This window comes from Phycodurus eques, chromosome 6, assembly GCF_024500275.1.
Source record: "Phycodurus eques isolate BA_2022a chromosome 6, UOR_Pequ_1.1, whole genome shotgun sequence".
Taxonomy (NCBI): Eukaryota; Metazoa; Chordata; class Actinopteri; order Syngnathiformes; family Syngnathidae; genus Phycodurus; species Phycodurus eques.
Genome location: NC_084530.1, coordinates 22846893 through 22868952, shown reverse-complemented (window position 1 = coordinate 22868952; position 22060 = coordinate 22846893). Strand labels below are relative to the sequence as shown.

General features: G+C 43.3%; 1 protein-coding gene across 1 annotated transcript; it reads left to right on the top strand.

Moving 5' to 3' along the window:
• The first annotated feature begins 524 nt into the window (after positions 1–524).
• On the top strand, positions 525–8940 carry mmaa (metabolism of cobalamin associated A). The gene is made up of 7 exons (XM_061679622.1): positions 525–575; positions 895–1272; positions 2531–2653; positions 3169–3339; positions 4623–4708; positions 4792–4941; positions 5988–8940. Exons 2-7 carry the CDS (start codon positions 900–902, stop codon positions 6276–6278), a joined length of 1194 nt encoding a protein of 397 aa, XP_061535606.1. The 5' UTR covers positions 525–575; positions 895–899; the 3' UTR covers positions 6279–8940.
• The last annotated feature ends 13120 nt before the right edge of the window (positions 8941–22060 follow it).

The following is a 22060-nucleotide window of genomic DNA, read 5'->3' as shown; positions in this document are numbered from 1 at the left end:
AGTACAAATAATACATATACTTTAGAAAGCGGTCTAGTTTTTGATGAACACTCGGGCCTATTACGCCGCTTTAGTACAAAGAAAAGGGAGCCTCTGCTGCCATCTGTTGGTGTCGAGCGTCACCGTGCAGCTATTTTTAATGGCGAAAAAAAAAAACTTTTTAAAACGTCTTCTGGCGTTTATGCAGTAGGGTGTGTCCTGCTTAGAACCCGGGACTCATAATCATACAGATATACAAGTACAACACGTGTTCTATATTATATCTATGTTCATGTTTGGTGTTTACGTCACCGGAAACACAACGTGTCCCTGCCGGAACCAGAAAGTACAAGCCCAACGCTTCCATGAGGTGAGCTTTAAATTTTGTCTTTGATTTACGTAATACATACAAGTTATCTAATGATAAAATGTGAAAACTTTATCACCGTATTTCTGAAAATTATAAAATGACAAAAAATAAAATTTAAAAAAATTAAAACATGTCGAAGGCGGTACGATACGTCACCGGAAACAAAGCATCACCGCCGGAACCAGGAAAAACATGCGCCCAATACGTCCATGGATCTCGCCGTAAGGTCAGCGTTGTATTTAGTTTTACACTTAATTAACAGAAAATATTTTGGCTACATACAGATTTTACTGTTGGCTACACTAACGAGTATCAGCTAATGCTGTATTGTTGAAAAGTTGTATTGTTATTAAAGCCGAAAACATGCCACAACTGGCGCTGGGTTCTCCAATCAATATGGTGACGTCACAACATGCCTGGATGTTCCACTTGATTAATTATTTTAGCTTGTCGTAAATATGTACATTGAAAGTATGTATGTTTGGTTAAATGTTCTGTTTCATGTTCAGTTTCTCTTTAAATCCACTCACGTCCCACTCTTGCAGATAAAATGAGACATCTGCACTCCCCGCTCTTCCGCCACATTACAGCAACCAACTCGCTCCATCACAAGCTCTTCATTGGCCACAGTCTTTGTCACGCCAAGCCAGTGCCCAACCACATCTGCCAACAATGGCGGGCTGTGCGCACCACCTTGAATCAGCACGTTCGGGATTTGAGCGGGCCCGAGCAGAGGCTGCTGAATAAACTCTACGCGGGTCTGATCGGAGGTCATCGAGCTTCTCTGGCTGAGTCCATCACGCTGGTGGAGACGCAACATCCGCGGAAGAAGGAGCTGGCCCAAGTGCTGCTGCAGAGGGTGCTGGCCTACAGGAGGGAGCAGGAGAGCCGCAATGATGGGAAGCCGGTGTCCTTTAGAGTAGGTGTGTGTGGTTGGTTTTATTATTGACCGATCTATCTACATCGTCTGTCTCTTATGTGGCAGTTATACGACACACTTGCTGACATCATAGGCCGATTATATGATCGCAATTAGTGGTCATGAAAAATTTCAGGCTGATCACGGTGATCAGCTGTGAGCATATTTACTCAATCAACCATTGTGGAAATTATGCATGACAAGAGGCGATCGGAGTCAACCTTTTCCTGCTCCACTTTTGTTAGTGTACCGCGGTCCAAAAACGTTTTGTCTCAGGCTGTCTCAGATGATATTTTATCTGTAAAACACAGAAGTTTGGCATTTGTTTATAACGTTGTTATACACCGCTGTTCCATTATGGCGTGTGCCTCTGCTTTGCTCTAGAATGCCCGCTCCCCGATTGTGTTATTTAATTGTTTTTTTTTCTGTAATGTTGGGTAAAATTGTTTTAATATTTTTCTATTTTCATCTTTTTCATTTTTGTATTTACAGTACTTCACATGTTAAGAAAATGTTGAAGTACTCAGTATCTAGTTTCTATAGTCTTCAGTACTGATGTTTTAAAACGATCAGTTTAAAGACAATATAAAAAAAGATAATAATTGAGATTTGACAATATTAAATAAGATACCGCAAAAACCTTTTTGCCATATCGCCCAGTGTTATGATGTGTATTTAAGCAAACCACATTACTTTATTACAAAGTCAGCTAGCTTAATGACAGAATGAGAAACACCGTAGATGGGCTAAAAGGTAGTAGCATTGATAGTGGTGCATTCATAAGCCTTTAAGCAACTTATATGTCAACACAAATGGTAGTAACACATGCAGACAATACAACAATACCGACGGGCAAGTATTTTTTATCCTGTGCGAAAAATGACAAATATCGTCTTTGTTTCGTCATCAAAACTGTCGTATGTTTGTGTTATACTGCCCCTTAGGGGCCAAGGCGTGCACAGCAGAAAATCAAGATGTGCAAACTGTTTAATTCTTTACTTTATATTTGTTATTCCGGTATGTTTCTATCAAGTGCATTACCGTAGAATGCAATTTTTATTATTAAAACACATGACAAAAATATTGTTTATTGGGGGTCTTAAATGGATTAATGGCATGTCAGTTCACTTCAGTGGGGAAAGATGATTTCAGATTCGAGAATCAAACTCTTACGTCAAGGCACCACTGTACTTCGATAAAGGAGATATAGAGGAGACGTATAATATGCTTTCCCCCCCCCATGCCCCTCGCAATTTTTAAAGGTCTCTCGGGCCCTCCGGGAGCGGGAAAGTCGTCGTTCATCGAAGTGGTGGGCAAGATGCTGACGGGACGTGGGCATAAAGTGTCAGTGCTGGCCGTCGACCCGTCCTCCTGCACGACGGGAGGTAATGTCTGAGCCTAACCTTAAATAATGGCAAACGTACAATTGAAATTGTTGAACAAGAAAAAACATTGTCATAAAGTGATACTGGAAGTACGAAGACGTCACGGAAGTGCAAAGACAGTTTAGAAGACAGTATGATAGGGTGAAGAGGTAACGTTGAATTACCCGCACGTTCCGTAGACCTCACGCCAATGGATTCTTCTTACATGTGAGTGGCTCAAAGATGAGGTTCGTGCGGCAAAGTTGGATGAGTTGGCAGAAGAAATTGGAAGACAATCATTGACTTCAAAATAGCGGAAGCCGCTTTGAACTTTTGCGAACACGCAGGAATGAGTAGACTAGAGAGCAGAAGACAGCTTCCTTTCATGCCATTACATTTTCTTTTAACTCATTAGACTTGTATCTATGTCAAAAACACCTAAATTGGAAGCGTAATATATGAGTAATGGCCAGTTTAGGAGTGAGTACCTACTTCGGTACTCCCTGTCCATGCCCACGTCCACTTCCTGCTCGCAGGGTCCCTGATGGGCGACAAGACCCGCATGACAGAACTCTCCCGTGACATGAACGCCTTCATCCGGCCGTCGCCCACGTCGGGAACGCTCGGCGGCGTCACCAGGACGACCAACGAAGCCGTCGTCCTCTGCGAAGGGGCGGGTTACGACGTCGTCCTCGTAGAGACTGTGGGTACGACGTGCTAGATTCTTACGCCTTGATTTTGATGAGTTTAGCGTGGTAGACACGCGAAACAATATCTGTCATAGTATCAAGAATGACCTGTGAGAGGCAACAATGTGCCACATGGCATCCAGACTGCCGAATTAGTATTAGTAGTAGTAGAAGAAGAAATCGAAGCCGCTGGGTTACCTGCTGGCGTATCTTGTAACTAGATTGCGGTGGCAAACTCTTTTTCTAGTCATTTCTATTGTGGTGAATGAAACATCACGTGCCCGCTAATTTGGAGCACGGTGCATCGAACAAGAACAGTCAGACGAGCGTAAGACCTGAACCAAGGCCGAAAAAGGGTGCTAGACAGCTGTACAGTTCGACCTCTTAGCGGCATGCCAAATGTCAGGGGAACAAAAGACATCTCAGTTATGCCGTAATAGTACATTTTTAAAAATCGCTACGTCTAATAGCATAATTGCCTAAGTAATTTTGAACTTGCTGTCACAATATCAATACAAAATATCAATGTGCTTGTTAAAATTGTCCCCCCCCCCCCTTTGATTCTGTGTAGATTCTCAGTTATCCGGGTCATGGTAATCCACAAAGGTTGAATCGAGGCAATTGGACTCTTCTTGTTTGAGTTCAAAATTAGTTTGGGCAATTATGCATGTTATTCGGCGAACAAAATTCAGTATTAAGTTGCTGTAGATAAAGTTCCACTCCAATCCTACGGATGGCAGTAATGAGTATTGTCAAGGCGCTCGTTTCTTTGACAAGAGATAATAAATATGGCTGATTCAGTTGGAAACCGAGATACCTAAAGCGGTCCACCGCAAAGTTTGTCAACTCTTCTTGTCATTTTTATTGTGACGATCGACTTGTGAGCAGTGTTGCCACAGTTACCATGAAAAAGTAACAAAGTTAGATTACAAGGAACATTGTTAGTTACATTCAGCAGATGCCGACAACACCACATCACCTCAACATAAAAATAACTTTTTTTTTTGCCAATACGTTATTGAAAGTGCATTTTTTAACAATAATGTTTAACCATAATATTTGTATTAAAAATAAAAAATAACCTTTTTGACTAAGCATAAATACTTTTTGTATTGAATAATAATGACAGTCGTCTACTTGTTTTTATTTAAAAAAAATAAACATAATAATGCCGTTGCATTTCATTCCCTTTTGTCATTTTCAATGTGAGTAAGCAGCGGTAGGGTAGCACCCTCTTTTGACCAGCCGCCACCGATTACATGAAAAATGTTCATCATCGCATGTGTCGTGATTGTTGTCAGGTGTCGGCCAGTCGGAGTTTGCAGTGGCGGACATGGTTGACATGTTTGTGTTGCTAATTCCGCCAGCGGGCGGCGACGAACTGCAGGTATTATCCTAATGTTGTCTTTAGCTTACTTAATTCTAACTCTACAGCAGCTTTTACTGATCTGTATGATCTAAAACATGAAGGGCATCAAGAGGGGCATCATCGAGAGGGCCGACCTCGTGGTGGTGACCAAGTCGGACGGCGACCTGGTGGTGCCGGCCAGGAGGATCCAGGCGGAATACACCAGCGCTATGAAGCTGCTCAGGAGGCAGTCCAAGTCCTGGAACCCCAAGGTGGGAATACACATGTATTCGGAGTACGCATGGGCCGCTATCAGATTCTAACCTTGAGCAGAAATATCACAGTGTTGCGGTATTGCAATTACAGCTCTAAAATGTATTCTTTTGAAATATTTGAGGAAATAACTTTTTTTTCTTTCTCCATTAAACACAAATATGGACTATTGTGGACGTGAACTCATTCACTGGCAGCTGTTTCCAAGCCGAGTTCTCCACGCTGCCAGCCATTTTAGAACATTTTCACTCATCTTTCAAGACCCACATGAATATTTTGTTTCATGACAACAAGCACCAAAACTTCCAAAAGAAAAGAGTAGACTCTATTCTTTCACCAGAATAAAAAAAAAATATATTGTAGCTTTTGAAGTTTAGTTAACAACAGTAAAACATGGGTTGGTTTCACCAAAAACACCGGCTTTTAACAGAAAAAAAAGCATTATTTTTGTTGTGACTATTGTTGTGTTGTAGGTTTATACATATTTCATACAGATTGCATATATTACAATTTTTTATTTTACAGAAAAAAATCAAGTATTATTATTGTTGCGCTGTAAGGTACAGTACTGCTTTTATTTATTTTTGGATTTTGTTTTATTTTAACATGGTACACATTTATTAATGTAGCACTTTAACAACAAGAAAACTATTGATGTCTCGTTTTCTATAACGCAAACATTTACGCTTTTATTTATTACTAAATGTGTAATTTTTTTATTGACTTTATTTTGTTTATTTGAGAATTGTTCATTTATTTTAGCTGTACTTGTGAACACAAAAGAAAAGCCCTTTTATGTTTTTCCTTTTGTTACTACAACAAAGTAAAGTGAACCGTGACCTTAAAACCAAGGCACGTATCCAACAGTGATTCCTTTTTGGGCGGACCGTTACACCCCTAACAACTACTAAATAAAAGTTTAGTGAAGTTTCTGGATATGCCAGTCGGTCGGGGTCAATTATGTCTTTCTCGGTCAGCCGTGATTTTCGAGGAAGCTTTGATTTCACGCGGACATCCCCCCTCCTCAGACTGCTTTTATCTTCAGGTGGTCCACGCTTCCTCGCACAGCGTTGAGGGCATCCCGGAGGTCTGGGCGGAGATGCAGTCGTACCGCCGGGCCGTGTTGGCCAGCGGCGAGCTGCAGGGCCGCCGCCGGGCCCAGCAGAAAGTGTGGATGTGGACCTTGATCCAGGAGAACGTCCTCGCCCACTTCCGGCATCACCCCGCCGTCCGCGAGGCCCTGCCCCGCCTGGAGGAGAGGGTCACCCGCGGGGACATCTCCCCCGGCCTGGCATCCGATCTGCTCCTCAAAGCCTTTCTGTCGTCGTCCTTGTAGTCGGTGGGGGGGAGTGGAGGCCTTCCTCCAGCAGGGGGCGCTCGTGCTATGAAACTTTTTAATACTTGACAGCCTATTCAAATGGATATTTGGAGAGTGAAAATGAGACAAACAAAGAGATTTCAATGGAAAAACATCTCAATAACACTCTTAAAATACACTACTCACAACAAGTTAGGGATAGGGCAATTTTTGGGTGACATTTCTGGATGAGGCTAAAATGCATGAGACCTTTAGGGGTTATCTTAAATTTGTCCTCCTGTAAACTTTTGAATGCACATGTCCAACTGTTGAATGTTTCAGTACTTTTTCGCACAACTTGTTGTTCTCTAACAAGGAGCTGAACGGCACAATTCACAAGCGGCGTTTCAATCCATGAACCTTCCAAGCCGGCCTTTCTGTGACTCTTCCGGTGTCTCTGTTGCAGCCTGCTGATGACACACACATCAAATGTTAAGTGGCATTTTGGTCTCATGATGTTCAAAATTCGACCAGCAAGATGAAGAGGACTGTTTCAATACCAATCCAGTATATGAAGAACGGAAAACAGGTTAGCAGACTTCCCGTGTGTGCTGCGACTGTGGCCATAACTATTGTTAACTACAGCTTGGTGAGCTGATGGTTTGAACCCGAACTTGCTAACATTGTTTTCTTTATCACTGATGTATTTGGGCAAAAGTAGGCTCGGGGAAAGAAATCAACTAAGCCGACTTCAAAAATAGGTCGATGCACAATTTCTGCTTCCAAGCGCCGGAGCAACCAAAAAAAGAAGTTCCACCCAGAACAATGTTTGCAACCAATGTTTCACATGGACATTTATTGCAGAAGGACGCAGCGTTGGGCCTCTGATGAACTTTGCCAAAAACGACAAAGAATCGAAAAGTGATTTTTAAGACTATTAGATGTGTAATGTACATGACGTATATGAGTGAGCTGAATCATCTTCCCCCCCCCCCCCCCTCCCATTTGACCTAAAATGGTAATTGCTCATTCCAAATACTAACCCTTTAGCAAATGGGTTTTTTTCGTCTCACATTCTGTACAGAGTTAAGACCATACACTCAGTACCAAAATATGCAGTTTAAGCCCTCAGAAATGACAAACAAAATGCATGTTGTAGTGCGAGTAGCCCTATTACATGGGGCAAGTGCTCGAAAATATCTATAGGATAATCGATTCTTAAAGGATTCAATTGTGACAGCTCCACAAATGTGATACGCGTAAACACAAATAGATGTCCGGCATAACGATTTAATGGAACATTTCTTGCTGCCATCAAACAAAAGCGCCTTAGAATGCACGTTACAACCCACAGGGTTGATTGGAGTGGACGCTGGTGTAAATATTAATATTTTCTGATGATTGTCATCAGATCGTGTTTGAGGCTTGGCATCAGAGAATTATGAAACATGGGATCGGTTATGTATATTTTCACATTGAATACTTCACATGATTGTCTTGTTGCGATTAATAAACTGATTTTCAGATGAGTGTAATGCAATAATATATCTTAAACAGCCATCATGCCCCCCAAAATAATAACAAAATGATGAAGACTGGACAGATTGTTTTGTTTATTATTATTTGTTATTTATTCATGTTCATCTTTTTCCCGTTTATTATTATTATTTTTTGTTTATTTGAGAGACAGTGATCCCCACAATCTATATGTGCTAGTTTCCCCAATGTGCCAAAAAGTTTGTATCTGAATTAAAAAAAATCAACTGTTTATGGATTAAACCATTTTTTTATCCAGGTATTTAAACTACCTTCAATTAGCGTGTATAATATAGAGTTATATAGTATTATGTCTTTACTAAGTATAACATACTATTTGATATCTTATTAAATAGTATAACTACTGTTATTATCCTTGCTGACTGGTCGCCAGCCAATCACAGGCCACATATAGACAAACAAACAAACATTCGAGTCTTGAAGCTACCGTGTATGTTTTTGAAATGTGGGATGAAACTGGAGAACTCGGAGCAAACGCACGCGGGCACAGAGAGAACATTTGACCCCGTGACCTCTCACCTCAGGCGGATGTGCAAATTGTGTATAACTTTTTATTGATTTTGTATTTTCACATTTTATTATTTTCTTTCTTTTCTTGTCTTGTTTTTCTATTACTGATATAAGATTGTGATCTTTTTTCCTGATGGTATTAGTTTTCTGCTCTCTATTTAAACATTTAAAAAAAAAAAGAAAAAAGAAAGTGATTTGTAGTTTCCACTGGTTCCAATGAACTTTCCCAACACTGACAGTAACTGTAATTCCATAATCTGCTCTATGGTTATGACATTAAACACCCTTAACTATGCATTAAAACACACTGAACCCCATTTAGATCCCCATAGAATCATTGAGAATAATACATAAATTACTTAGCAGCCAGGCCCTTTCCTGTGCCGCATTGAGTTCCATTACCTGATTTGGTGAAAATCGTACTACTTTTTGAGGCTCCACTGTATATCATACATGAAGAAATTCCTTACAAATACTGAAGAATTGCAGAAAAAAAACACCCCCAAAGTTATTACGGATTCGATCCTGGCAGCTCCTTGGCCGTAGCAGTATTGTATTTTTGCAAATAGAGGTCACCCTATCCCCTCTCATGCCGAGATGGAGCCAAAGTCCCAAATACTGAAGCGGCCAGGTTCCGTCAATTCTATTTGGGTCAATCAGCACAAGCGCCATATTATCAATGGCGCTTGTGCTGTAGGCTTTCCTTTTGCACAAGAGCAAACCTCGTCTGGAAATTCACAAGTGCCCTGCACCTACTCCAACTTGACTCCCTTGGGGTGGACGGCGGGTCGCTTGTTGAGCAGAGTGCCTGGTGAATGCAGATGGACTCGTTAGACCTGGCAAGCCATCTCCGCCATCTCCGCCATCTCCGCGGCACAAAAGGCACACGTTTGCCACTGCTGCAGCTGCGGACTCACACAAATGTACGAGTTGTTGACGTGCAAGTTGCAAATAACAATCTGAGGGTGACAGGGGTGCCACTAGGTTTTATGGACAGCGGGGGCTTAGCCCCCAAGTTATGCGCGGGATGTGAGCGAACATAGAATAAAAACATTTTTAAAAATATCCCCCCCCCCCCCCCCCCCCCCAAAAAAATGTTTGGGGACGTATTCAACAAAGAAAAACATACTGTGTATCTGTATCTGTGCCCGTGTGTAGCAGACGGCAGCAAGCTTACTGTAGAGTATGTACAGTATGTAAGTTATTTGGAAAATGGAGAGATGAGGTACAATAAAATTGACAAAAGCTCTAATGACCTATTACAGTTATTATGTATTATTTATTTATTATTACATATTTATTACAAAGCTACTTGCGATGGGCGGAGCCTCTTTATGAGGAAAAACAAATGATTAGAATTTTGCGTTTCAGACGTGGGCCTCGTTGATGGATGTCCATCTATGGGGGGATTCCATCAGAACACCCCCCCTCCCCCGTTGATTAATGTACTTGCATAGGGAAAACTTACAACCAAAAATTGCGGCGGAAAACGTTTCATTTCAAGCCCTGTTTATCTTCCATTAAAACATTCAAGTCTGTCTCGAGCCGACCGGGCTAATTAATTATGATGTCATTGTTTCAAATTGTATAAAAGTGCGGTCGACTCTCGACACTGCTGTCGAAATCCTGCTCAAAGGCAGTTCGTTAGGCCACAACCAATCAGCGACACTTTTCAGCCCAACGCGGTCACATTTTTAATAAACCGGCAAAAGTGCTACTGCGGTTCTGAGCACAAACCTCTCCCACTACAGCATTTTCACGATCATTAGTTTACGAATAACATGACCCAAACCTAAAGACTGCCGCTCTTTATTGAATCAGGAATCGGATTGAGATACAATAAATAACTAAATAAATAGAAGCTGACATTTCTATTGCGTGCATTTGCCATCGGCCAGCAATCTAGAGTCCGAAGGCCCTGGGAGGATTACGTACATTCTAATGGCAACCCACACACTTTGAAGCTGAAATCTGATTGGACCCCCGAAAAAAAATGGAGCCCTAAACAACTGGAGGTTGTTCAGCTAAGACACACGCGATGAAATAAATACAAGAGTAGACTGTTGGAAATAAATTCATACAATTTTATGGAAGTTGTAAATGTAGGTTAGTGCCTTTGATAAGGGTGAGGCCAGCAGAGAAGCTTCTGAATTTTGTAATCGTACTATTAGGGTATGTATGTACATATATGTATGAATATTTATCCAAATCTATTAAAGTTATCAAATATCAAATCATTATTTAAATAGACCACAACAACGACCAATTTGGCTTCGCAGTGAAACTTAACATGCAGAAATAATATTTATTTAATATGAATTCTATAAATAATATTTCTGAGTATTCGTACGTTTGTCCGGGTTGTTCGCGGATGAATCAATACCACTCGAGCCTAAAAAAAAAAAAAAAAAAAAAGTACACGCAAAATCCTTGTATGCAAATGCGCCGTGACACACTTGAATCTGGTGCGCTTGTAACACACCACTTACAGTACGCGTACCCCTGTTAACGTGGGTATTCTAAACAGATAAACAACTCTAAATAAGAAAAAAAAAAAACTTTGGACTTTTCATCACGGGGTGTGGATGAATCTGCTATTTTTGTTTTCTGGGATTTGGCATTATGGTCATAAGGCTTTCTCCCATGCAAGCTTTTGAAATGCAGGGCGTTTCAAAAGTGCTTTAGCAAACGCTGGCTTGATTGCTGCAAAAAAAATAAATAAATAAATAATAATAATAATTAAAAAAAAAGGGTTTGTACATGTCGAGTACCACTGACGTATGGATGAACATTCCAAATCAAAGATAATACTGTCAGTCAGTGGTGTCGCGAGGCCTATGTAATAAAATGTTTTAAGCCCCCCAACCCGCAAATGTTTTTCTTTCCTTAATTTGGACGGGACAATGCACCTTAATAAAACAAATTAACCAAAGTACATGATTCAACTGTAAAAGTGCCACATTTAGCACAGGGCTAATTTCCATCCGTAGTGTCCAAAATATCATTGTTTGTGTTTAGTCAAAAATGTGTCATAGCCCCTGAAAAATGATTCTTTAGCCCCCCCTAGATGATTTGGTTGTTCCCAAAATTAACCCCCCCGTCGACGAAATAATCTTTGGGGGTGCGACACTCCCGGGTGTGAAGCCCCAACCCCTTAAACCTAGTGACGCCCCTGTTGTCAGTTAAAGTAGGTTCGACTCTGCGAGTTCATCCGGTTCCTGCTTCAATTCCATTTTCACTAAACAGGACAAAAGCACGAGTGGCTTTTGAAACACCCCGCAGTGTGCAGATCCTCCTTGCGGCAACATGTCTTCGCATACAATTTACGGTGATGGACTAAGCATCAGGATGTGCGGCGGCGTGCGTTAATTCTGTTGAGGCGATGACGCTGCGGGGAGGCAGCAGCGTGCACCTCCGCTTTATTAGACGCCCCCATGCCACTGCTGTTACCAGTGTGTAATTTACCCGAGCTGGCCCTTAGGCAAGAAAGGCACGTACTGAGCCTCGGCGCTGGTAATTGGACTTGAGAACTGATTGGGGAGCTTGATTGACCCCCGGTAATGGATTTGAGTGTATAATTATTTGTAGTTATGGTTACGAGATATTATTGACGTGGACGGGAGTGACTCACCCCTGCCGCCAACGCTGCCAGCGCTCAATTAATGAAATCCAGCTGCTCGGGCGCCACACGGCATACAGAAGGTCTGCTCATGATGGGGGGGGGTTATCGCCATCCCAATGCCCCCCTTTTTGCGCCACTGGCAGCCCGTGGCCCGTTACAATAGGTTTTATAAAATCTCGCCCGGTCCCGGTAAAAGACATTACGCTCGATGACGTTCCCATTACTTTTAAGACCCCGTGGCATCGCTCGTGGCAGCCATGTTAATGACAGCGCCTCCTCAGGACACGAAAGGCAATCACGCCTTAATCCGAAGCGTCAATTGGCGGCCGAGACCCTCATTCGTCCGATAACCCGGGTGACAAAATTGTAAATCTTGCGCTTCTTTCTCCCTATTTTGAACAGTCAACCCTCGAAACCGCTTTTCTCTCGGCAATGTCAAATCGGGTGGACGTTGTTCATCATGAGTACTCCGACAAAAAGTCTCTAAAAGCCATTTCCAAAAAGACAGGAAGTCTGCCATAGTTTTTTTTTCCCCCCTTTAAAAATTCGGCATCCGAATAAGAAATTTGGTAGGCATGTCTATCAGTAGACCCACAAAAAAAGTCGGAGGAATGCATTCCTGCAAAGACATTTTGATCGATTGCTTCCAAAGTTTGATCACGTGTAATTGACAGATTGGCGACGCTAAATTGCCCCCCAAAAAATATAATGACATTTTTGTCATTGCTTTAGATGGAGCGCGGCGGCCAGCAACTCACCAAATGTTGCAGTATTTTTTGCAAAAAATGTCTGCTTGGTCGGGTGTTTTTGAAACATCGCCCCCCCCCCCCCCCCCGGAGCCATTTTCACTCAACAGCGTGAAATTCGGCAGGCATGTCAATCATGAATAGATAAAAAACTCATGTCCCAAAAGATACAGGAAGTCTGCCATTTTGGTTCGAAGCGACCATTTTGGTCATTTCCAGTGGCCCTTCAAAGTCGAACTCGTCTATGAGATTTGTCCAATTGCTACCAAATTTGAACCACGTATACTTACATAGATGGATGACTCGAAATTGCGGAACATTGGAGTTTTTGGCATCGTGTGTGGACTGAGAGCGGCAGCAAAGTTGGACTAACCTGACATCGAACTCAACAGATGTTCATTTGTTAAGGTATTCTTTGAGAATTCAGCCCCTGAAGCCACTTCCATGAAGCCATGTGAAATTTGGTCGACATGTCTATCATGAGTAGACCCACAAAAAAAAAAAGTCTGCAGATTTCATAGCTGAAAAGACACCGCAAGTCTGCCATTTGGCTTGAAGTAAATGTGATTGATTCTAAGCAGGGTCATTTTGCCCAATTCCAGCAGTTCTTCAAAGGCGGACTTGTCCGATCGCCACCAAATATCAAGCTGGCATATATGGCAGATACACAACATTCAATTGCAAAACATTTGAGGTGTTTTTTGTTTTGTTTTTGTCACGGCGTGTGGACAGAGCTTGTGGGCGAAATTTGACGATCGGCCATAAAACGTGAAATTCTAAAACGCTTGAGCAAAACGTCTCGCAGATTTGATTTTGCTGTTGTGCTCCTAACCTTCCTTTAACCCCTCGCACGCCGCCGCCGTCACCCTCCTGTCACGCCCGCCTTTCCTCCTCCGCTGCCGTGCGTGACCCCTCGTTGCCCTCTTGCCAGTCTCTATTATTTCCGGCGGCCCAGTCGCGCTGGTGCCCGTCATGACAGGTAACGCCGAGCCGTACGCTCTCCGGCTAATGTGCGGCTCTGCCTGTCGCTCCTCCTTTTGCAATCCCCTCGCAATCTCACTTCTCGATCACGCAACGTCGTTCGTCACGGTTCGCTTTGGAAATTTGGACCGCGTTTCGTTTGCGTTTCCACAGCTATAGAAAATGTCTCGACATCGCAGCAGCGCGATACCTTCTGTGTTCATTGGTGTTACTACCACTGAAGTAAAAGCAAAATATGAACACTAGGAAACGTAAACCATAAAATGTAATCATCAAAACGATACCACTTGGCATAAATGAGGATTGCCCGGTGTGGAACAAAAAAACGATACCGGTACGAATGAACAAGTAAAACGGCACTGTCCAATGAAAAGCAGGTATCCCCAAATTTGGAGTTTTGCAATATCTCCAAATGTTGTAATTATTTTGCTTTTTAGGCGAAACAAAATTTGTGTGGAGTTTCCAGTAAAAAAAAACAACTATATATTTTTTTTTTTTGGTGCATCTCCACTGCTTGTGAACCCCTGCTCTAAACTTACCATTGGTCCCTCAACATTCACTGTTACGATTCTCTTGATTTTTGACCATTGGTAACTTTTGTGCCAAATTGTGTCTACCTATATAAACCAGTTGTGTATTCGTGTACATTCAAAGGTCTGTGGACCGTAACGACCACGGCAACCGGGTGGAAGGTCCCGTTTAGCGCGCTGGAGGTGGTGGCTATCGATTACCGGTCTACTTGTCAATAACCTTTTCTCCCCCGACAGGAAATACATCACGCAGGAAATATGTGTTTGTCCTACGAGTCAATTTGCTTTGACCTTTTATTTATTTATTTTTATGCAGTACACGACGAGATGCAAAGTTGAATTGATTTCCATGATCACAACCACGTCCGCTGTGGTTGAAATCGTTAGTTGTTTATTCATTTATTTTGGCTTGATTTGAACCACAACGTAACAGTAGGTGGTAAGGTTGGCGTATGAGTAAACCGGTTTACTGCAGTTGCCCCCCCCCCCCCCCAACCACTTGGCCACAGACTGGTACCGGTTCATGAAACATCGCTTTCTGGGCCGCACAGAGAAATTGAAGCAAAAAAAAAACATTTCAGTGATGATCAATCTGTATGACAGATTTCCAGATTGTGAGTCGGTCTGAAATGTACCCAGCGACGCAACAATGTTTTGTTATTGTATGGCAGCTGTCTCGTTAATTGCCAGTTGTGTCATCCGGTCGTCCTCTTAGCCCAGGACAAGATGCTCTCGCCGCAGGTTGTTGCTGACCGTGGCATGCGCCCGGCTAACCCGTTTAATCGCGGCCAGCCGCCAGCAGCCCTGCGAGAAGGGCGGAGGGCGGGCGGCGCGGGGTTTTGTCACGCCAGATCGACATTTCGGAGGCGCCGCGCCAGGACGCCGTGACACATTTCCGTCCTCGCCGGACAAGCAGCGGCGAACGCACGGACGTGTCGGGCAGATGGGCGACTTGTCTGCGCCAGACGCTCGGAAGCCAGGCGCACCGCTGGCCCCGCCGACTGTCGGCCAGACGTCGGGCTTCCCTGGCATGACTGAAGGAGGCACAGGTGGCGCGTGTCGGCAATATGAACTGGAGTTCACTCCGGGAGAGGCAGGATGATATCTTCACTATGACAATGTTGTTTTAACAGCTCGGGTGGGAATCACAGAGGTGCAATTTGCGATACGATATCGTGATATCGTATCCATGACATTATCAGTGTAACAAATGGAGGGGGGGGGGGGATATTTTCCGAGAAAACCTGTAATACGATATCCCAGATACGACAGTATCAATGTAAATGGGGTGGAAATCGTGGCGTCGTAACTCATAATATTTCATCGTACAACGAAAGTATCAATGTAACAACTCAGCGTGGGAATTGAGGAGGAGTAAGTTAACGACGTATTGTACCTACAAGTACGATCGTAACGACAACTGTATCAATCACAGGATTTGCGCGTTGGCCGTAAGAGGCAGGACGATAGTTTCAGGACGATTTCAATTCCGCAATTAGGGAAGTCCCTTGTGATGAAATATCATCGCAATATCATGACTGTGACAGCGTCAATTTGATGAGAGACATTTGCAATACGGTAGAATAGGGATGTTTCAGGCTACTTCTTTTGCCAGACCGATACCAGAATGAGTATTCCCTCTTGAGTACTGACCGATACCGAACGGTGTACCGATACCACTAGTACTTTTGATACATACAAGTTCAATAAACACAATGACATAATTGTGGAATAAAAATACCTTTTTTTTTTTTTTTTTTTGATGCACACGATGTGTCAAACCGCCGGAGTGGAGCGCCACCTACCGACAAGGAGGACTTAATATCATTTTTTTTTTTTTTTAGTATCGGTGTTTGGTACTGGCGGCCTTCGTGAGTACCCGATACCTCGAAAGAGTATCAAGGTTCATATCGGCCCTCGTAACGACGTCGGTATTGAATTGAACAATGGGATGACAATCACGGAGGACTTTTGATACAATATGTTGTAACTACAACTCGCACTTAACAACGACTGTAAGTTTGGGACTCACGGACTAACTTGCGATACGATGCGATCTTGATATGGTGCAAATTGTGGACCAACTTGCAACACCGTTTTGTCACAATATCGTAACTACCGCAATATGGTTGACTACAGTTCTATCTATGCCGCCCTCGAGCAGGAAAAGGAGATAAAGTATCAGGAAGCGGGTGATAAGTGGTGTAGTTGTTTATGTAGCCTTCCTGGCTCAGCCTGTGTTTGACGTGATTTATTGTGATCAAAACTTTCGTTTCGCAGATGTTCCCGTCGCTTTCCGGCAAATGGCGGCAAACAGATTTGTGGCTCTTTTGCCAATTTATTTATGATTTTACACCAAGATGAAACTAAAGCAATGCGGAAGAATAGTTTCTCCCCACCCGAAGATAAAATCGAAATGTGAGGGAAAGGCACGGATGGATGCCGTTGAATTTATGCGAGCCAGCGTTCTTCAAATGAGGACGGATGAAGGGATATCTGATTGGAAGATGGATGAGTGTGCAGCTTTTCCTTTAATTGATGGAAGATAGCCGATTCAGTTAGCGTTAATTAAATCATTAGAAGGCTGTTCAGGCGCCCGCCGTGTACCTAGCGTAAAGCCCGTCTGTTTAGGAGTTTTCCGTGATTGATTTATGGGCACATTTATGATTATCCCCATTTGCTTTGTGCTGCGGATCCCGTTTGGTGGTGGCCGGGGTCCGCGAGGTGGTGGGTGGGGGGGGGGGGGGGGGGGGCAGGTCGGCCAAGGGAGTGTCAGCATTCTACTTCATTAGTCAGTGCGGGAAATTGAGGAGCTTGATTAGTGTGGTCTTGACCTCGGAGTCTTCTGTTAATCTCTCCTGGAACTTGTTGAGGTGCGCCGAGCTTAGTTGGTAAAATCGTGTGTTGGCAAGGGCGATGGCTGGCGTGTGTCCTGCCTGAAGTGCAAGTTTTTCAAGACTTCTTCCTCTCCCTTTTGAACAGGATTGTTGTCAAGTATTTATCCTAGTTCTATTTTTTCCTTATATTCCAATTCTATCTTTTGTTGTTTTTTTTTTTGGAGGGAATCCAATGATTCTTTTGAGTCGTTTTATGGGATTCCTAATTTCTCAACTCCTGAGCTCATCAGCACGCCACTAATATGATTTTACACAGGTTACAGCGAGTACATGACTGCGAGCACTGTTCTATGGCCTGTCAGCATTTTGTTGCAACGTAGATGCTCATTAGCATTAGCTTTAAGCTAGCGGGGCCTTTCTTTAGGGCAGTTGGTTGGACACACAAGGTGTTATTCTTTTTATTTTGTTTAGTTTGACTTGAACTTCACTTGGGAGTGGCATTACACAGCTTGAAGCCTCTTATTTATTTATGTTTTTTTTTTGGGATGAATTACTTCGCTATGTGCCAAACCGCTGCGTATTCTAAAGTGAGTGGAGTGGAGTTGACTGCCACCATATTAAGCTCGCATCTCAAGTCCGCGCTCACAATTCAAGCGGTCGAACGACGGCTCGGCTCGCCAAAAACCCGTCGGTCGAGTCACTCGCGTCTCAAGGCACCGGTGCGCTCGGTGTCTCAGTTCATAAATGCCAGAGGGGCGCTGTGAAATTGTGCGCTTGGAAAAAGTCCCAGATGCATCCCAGATGCACGAGAACAAATTCAACGCCTCCCTCAAGGAAACGTCTCGCTTCCCCCCCCTACAGGACAAAAAAAAAGGGGAGTAATTGTATTTATGTGAGTAGTAGCAACACACCAGTGGTCTGCCAAGCACAGTGTGTCGCAAGGGGAGGGAACAAAGTCATTCGGTGCATTATCCACCTTCCTCAAATAGATGTCTCCCTCTTCCCTTAAAAAAACAACAACAAAAACTCACAAAGTATGTCAGCTCCTACACGCCACGTTGGGGGGAATGGGGGTAGTCAGGTCATCGCCATGGTAACAGCCGTGTCGTCTGACCCGAGTGCTAGTCGCTCCCCCCCCCCCCCCGCCCCCGGGCGTTTTGGACACTTTTTTTCGGGGTCAGCTCTCCCAAACATCCCGACCCCCCCCCCCCGCTGTGATTTGCGAATCTGTTGAGGCCCCGCTGAGAGACGTGGCACTACCGAGGCGCAGCAGGCGTTAAATGGCGGGGCAAAGTCAACCCGACGCGTTCCCAAATGTGACAAGAGTAACGGAGGCGGAACGGCGCTTGTGTGGAACGAGCGACCAGGGTGGCTTTTCTCACTTCTTTCGCCCTGTTGCGTTGAAAGCGATTGTTGCTCTCCGGTCACACAAGACGCTGCCTCGAATACGTTTCTACCCCTTTTTTGCCTGTGTAAACGTTTTCTCAGATGGTAGTATCAGAACCATAACTCTGCCGCCCTGTTGTGTTGAAAGCTTATATGTCAAACTAGCCTGACAAGTGTTTTATATGTCAAAATAGACTGCACTAAAAAAAAAAAAAAAATTCAATGTAACATTTATTGGTAGTTTAATTTTCCGAAATGAATGACCTATTTTTGTACCTATCGGTCACTGATGGTGTCGCGGTACACTCGCCTGACTTTGGTGCGAGCAACGTGGGTTCAGTTGCCACTCAAGTGACGGTGTGAATGTGAGTGCGAATGGTTGTCCGTGTCTATATGTGCCCTGCGACTGACTGGCGACCAGTTCAGGGTGTATTCCGCCTTTCGCCCGAAGTCAGCTGGGATGGGCTCTGGCGACCCTGAACAGGATAAGCGGTGTTGAAAATGGATGAATGGATGCACCGATTGCTAAACTGAAGTCATAATTTGACTTTGACTTTCACAAACTCAATTCAAACCGCACAAATGTCATTACGAGGCTTGCTGTTCCTCCTGTTTTTCTTTTCACGCAAATTGCAGCAGTGCTGGGAGCACAGTGCACCACTGGTTAGCACATCTGCCGCACAGTTCATAGGTCGTGGGTTCAAATCTGGGCTCTGTCCTCACCGTGTCTGCCTGGGTTTTCACCAGGTCCTCTGGCTTCTTTCCACAATCCAAAGTGTGAAATAATTGTCTATATTTTTATTTTTGGCTGCATTTGATAAGGACGAGTTTGACCAACTCAATTATATCTTATTACACGGACGTACTAAGTTTGAGTTGGAGATGCACAAATAAAGTGGAAGAAAGACCTGCCCAAAATTTGTGGATGCCATTTTCCATAGTTGCTGCGTCGACCAGGCAATTTCCCGCCTTTGGAGATAGTATTGGAGCCATAACACTAACACACTAACACTAATCTCTGTTGTGTTGAAAGCGTTTGCCAGTTTTGGGGTGTTTTATACATCAGACCAGATGCTGGCGATGACGTCTAATTACTGACTGTCGGATGTTGCTTCAGCAATCTCCGCCTTCATAGGCTCTACAAACAAATGCAAGATGTGTTATGGCTCAGACGCGGCAATTTTGCAGAATCTGTGTGAAAGTGGCGAGGAAAAAAAAAGGAGAGATAAAAGTACAGAGGTGAGCATGCAGCAGAGTTATAAAAAAAAAAAAAAGGTGGGCGAGGGTTCGCCAGGAGCTCACGCCGACGCGTACTCGTGTCTAAGCAGCTTTCCTCAGTGGGCCGGGTCGCGGCGGGTCAATGGAGGATTACACTTTTGGCAAACAAGCGGGAGCTCCTCTGTCTCCCGACTCCCCCGTGACGCCACTCAGCTGTAATAAAGCCGCGGACCCGCAAACAAAAACGCTAACGCGCTATCGATCCGCAGCGGCCGAGACGGTGTCGAAAGGGCTCCTCCGTCCAGACCTGAGGCGGGAAAACATCGGCCTTGCGCGGAAAATTTCTCAATTAGTCGCCACCTTCGGCGGACAGGATACCGAGTTATATCCAACCGAGAAAAACACATTCCGTCCATCCATTTTCTATGGCGCTCATCCTCGCTGGGGTCCCGGGTGAGCTGGAGCCTATCCCAGCTGACTTTGGGCGAGAGGCGGGGCACACCCTGGACTGGTCGCCAGCCAATGGCAGGGCACATATATACAAACAACCATTCGCACCAATTGACAATTCAGAGCAGGTGCATCAAAGTCATTTTAGTTTGCGGGCCACGTTTACCGATCTCAAGCGGGCCGGACGAGTATATCCGTGGTTGAATAAACTATAAACAACAACTATGCCAAATTCTTCCCATTGTTTTATAAATAATTACAAGTACATCCAGAAGATATTGACATTTATTGATTATTATCTTGGGAGATCATTATGAGCCATTATCTTGGGACATTTCTTGACAACAGAGATTGCAATTTCAACAGTATTATAAATCAGTTTTTTTCCCCTCCCATTTACACGTGCAATTTACAGATGAAAGTGGAGCGACATAAGGACAATTTATAAAACAACTATTAGGTTCTTTTACATACATTTCCGCATCCATCCGAAAGTCTTGACAACCTCAACTCATCACACAGTACAAAATAAAGTGGGAGCTTTTTAGAATGAAACCGCAGTTATCCCCTCTGGCCTGTAAACGTGTCCATAAAAAATACATACTAATGGTGGCAGTGCATGGAAAAAAACCAAAATGGTTTCCACCAAACCAACCTCTTTTGAACTGAAGCTACGGGACCCACATGGTGCCAAGGTACGACTAAAAATTAAATTAATTGATCATCTATTCCTTCAGTTAATTAATCTATACCTTCAATTTACCAAATTGAGGGAACAGATGACTTAAACTGACCAAATCAGTGACTCGGCGAGTTTGCAAATGTCAAACCATGAGTAAGCGGGGATTTAGTATGACGAAAGCATGTGACAGACATGTTACGAACATTGAACCTCAGAACTGCGAGGCAGACGTTCTGCCCGGAAAAACATATATTCCCACACCAAATCCAAACGTGTTTTTCTCCTTCAATGGCTACACGTGGTACTGCAGGCGTCCTCATCGAAGCTCGCACATGCGGCGAAGTCAGGAAAACCCTCTTATTTATTAATATTTACGGCTTTATTATTATAATAAATACAATTATTAGTATTTACTGTTGAGGGGCAGAAAGGAGTTGTACAATTTTAAGTGCAACAAGGTCTCTAAACAAAAATCGTTATCGATTGATTTGATAATTGACTAGTTGTGGATTCATCGTTGCACCTTCAGTTAAGTGTCTGGAGTGCCTGCTCGCCCAGCAAGTGTGAAATTACACAACCGTGAAAATCTAGTCTCTGCCTGCCTGCCTTGAGATATGACTTAAAGTCATGCCATGACCATGCTCTCAAGTCAAAACAGTCACACCTCAAATTATCTTCCCACATTGAAATGAATGGAAATGCCATTAATCCGTTACTCTCGCAAAAAAAAAAAAAAAAAAAAAAAATTGTAATGAGGAAAATAGCATATTGCACTTTACAAGAAAATAAATAGAACGTAAAATAATTAAACAGTTTGTGCATCTGATTCAGTGATTCAATTCATTCTGCTGCTCCTTCTAGTGTGCCAGCCTTTGCCACCGGGGGCAGTATAACACAGTCATACAGACAAACGCATGAGGGTGGCTCTCCTTTGCTTGTGTGTTCATAATGCCAGTATTCTTAGTGACTCAGTAAGATGCAACGATGTCATTTTTCAGAGAGGATAAAGAATATATGCCTGTATTGTGATATTGTCCGTCAATATGCATTTGTTGGTTCACTGTTTGTGTTCAATTATCTCTTATCTTGAAAAACGCTAAGTCAGGTGATTTGTGTATATATTATATCTAAAATATGTGTTCCTTATGTCACAGATTTCATTTATTGCGGGGCTTGTATGCAACATAACCCCCACGATAAATGAGGGATTATTGTCTTTTTAAAGAGCTGAAGTTGGAAAATGACAAAATCAGACAAAAATCTCCACCCTTGGGAATTTTCATTACATTAGCATTCAAACAG

What these genes read in the sequence shown, in the direction of transcription:
- mmaa (XM_061679622.1), top strand. Translation starts at nt 900, where the DNA reads ATGAGACATCTGCACTCCCCGCTCTTCCGCCACATTACAGCAACCAAC. An exon ending in GCCGGTGTCCTTTAGAGTAG is followed by an intron (nt 1,273 to 2,530) that starts GTGTGTGTGGTT and finishes CAATTTTTAAAG; the next exon opens with GTCTCTCGGGCCCTCCGGGA. An exon ending in CGTCCTCGTAGAGACTGTGG is followed by an intron (nt 3,340 to 4,622) that starts GTACGACGTGCT and finishes GATTGTTGTCAG; the next exon opens with GTGTCGGCCAGTCGGAGTTT.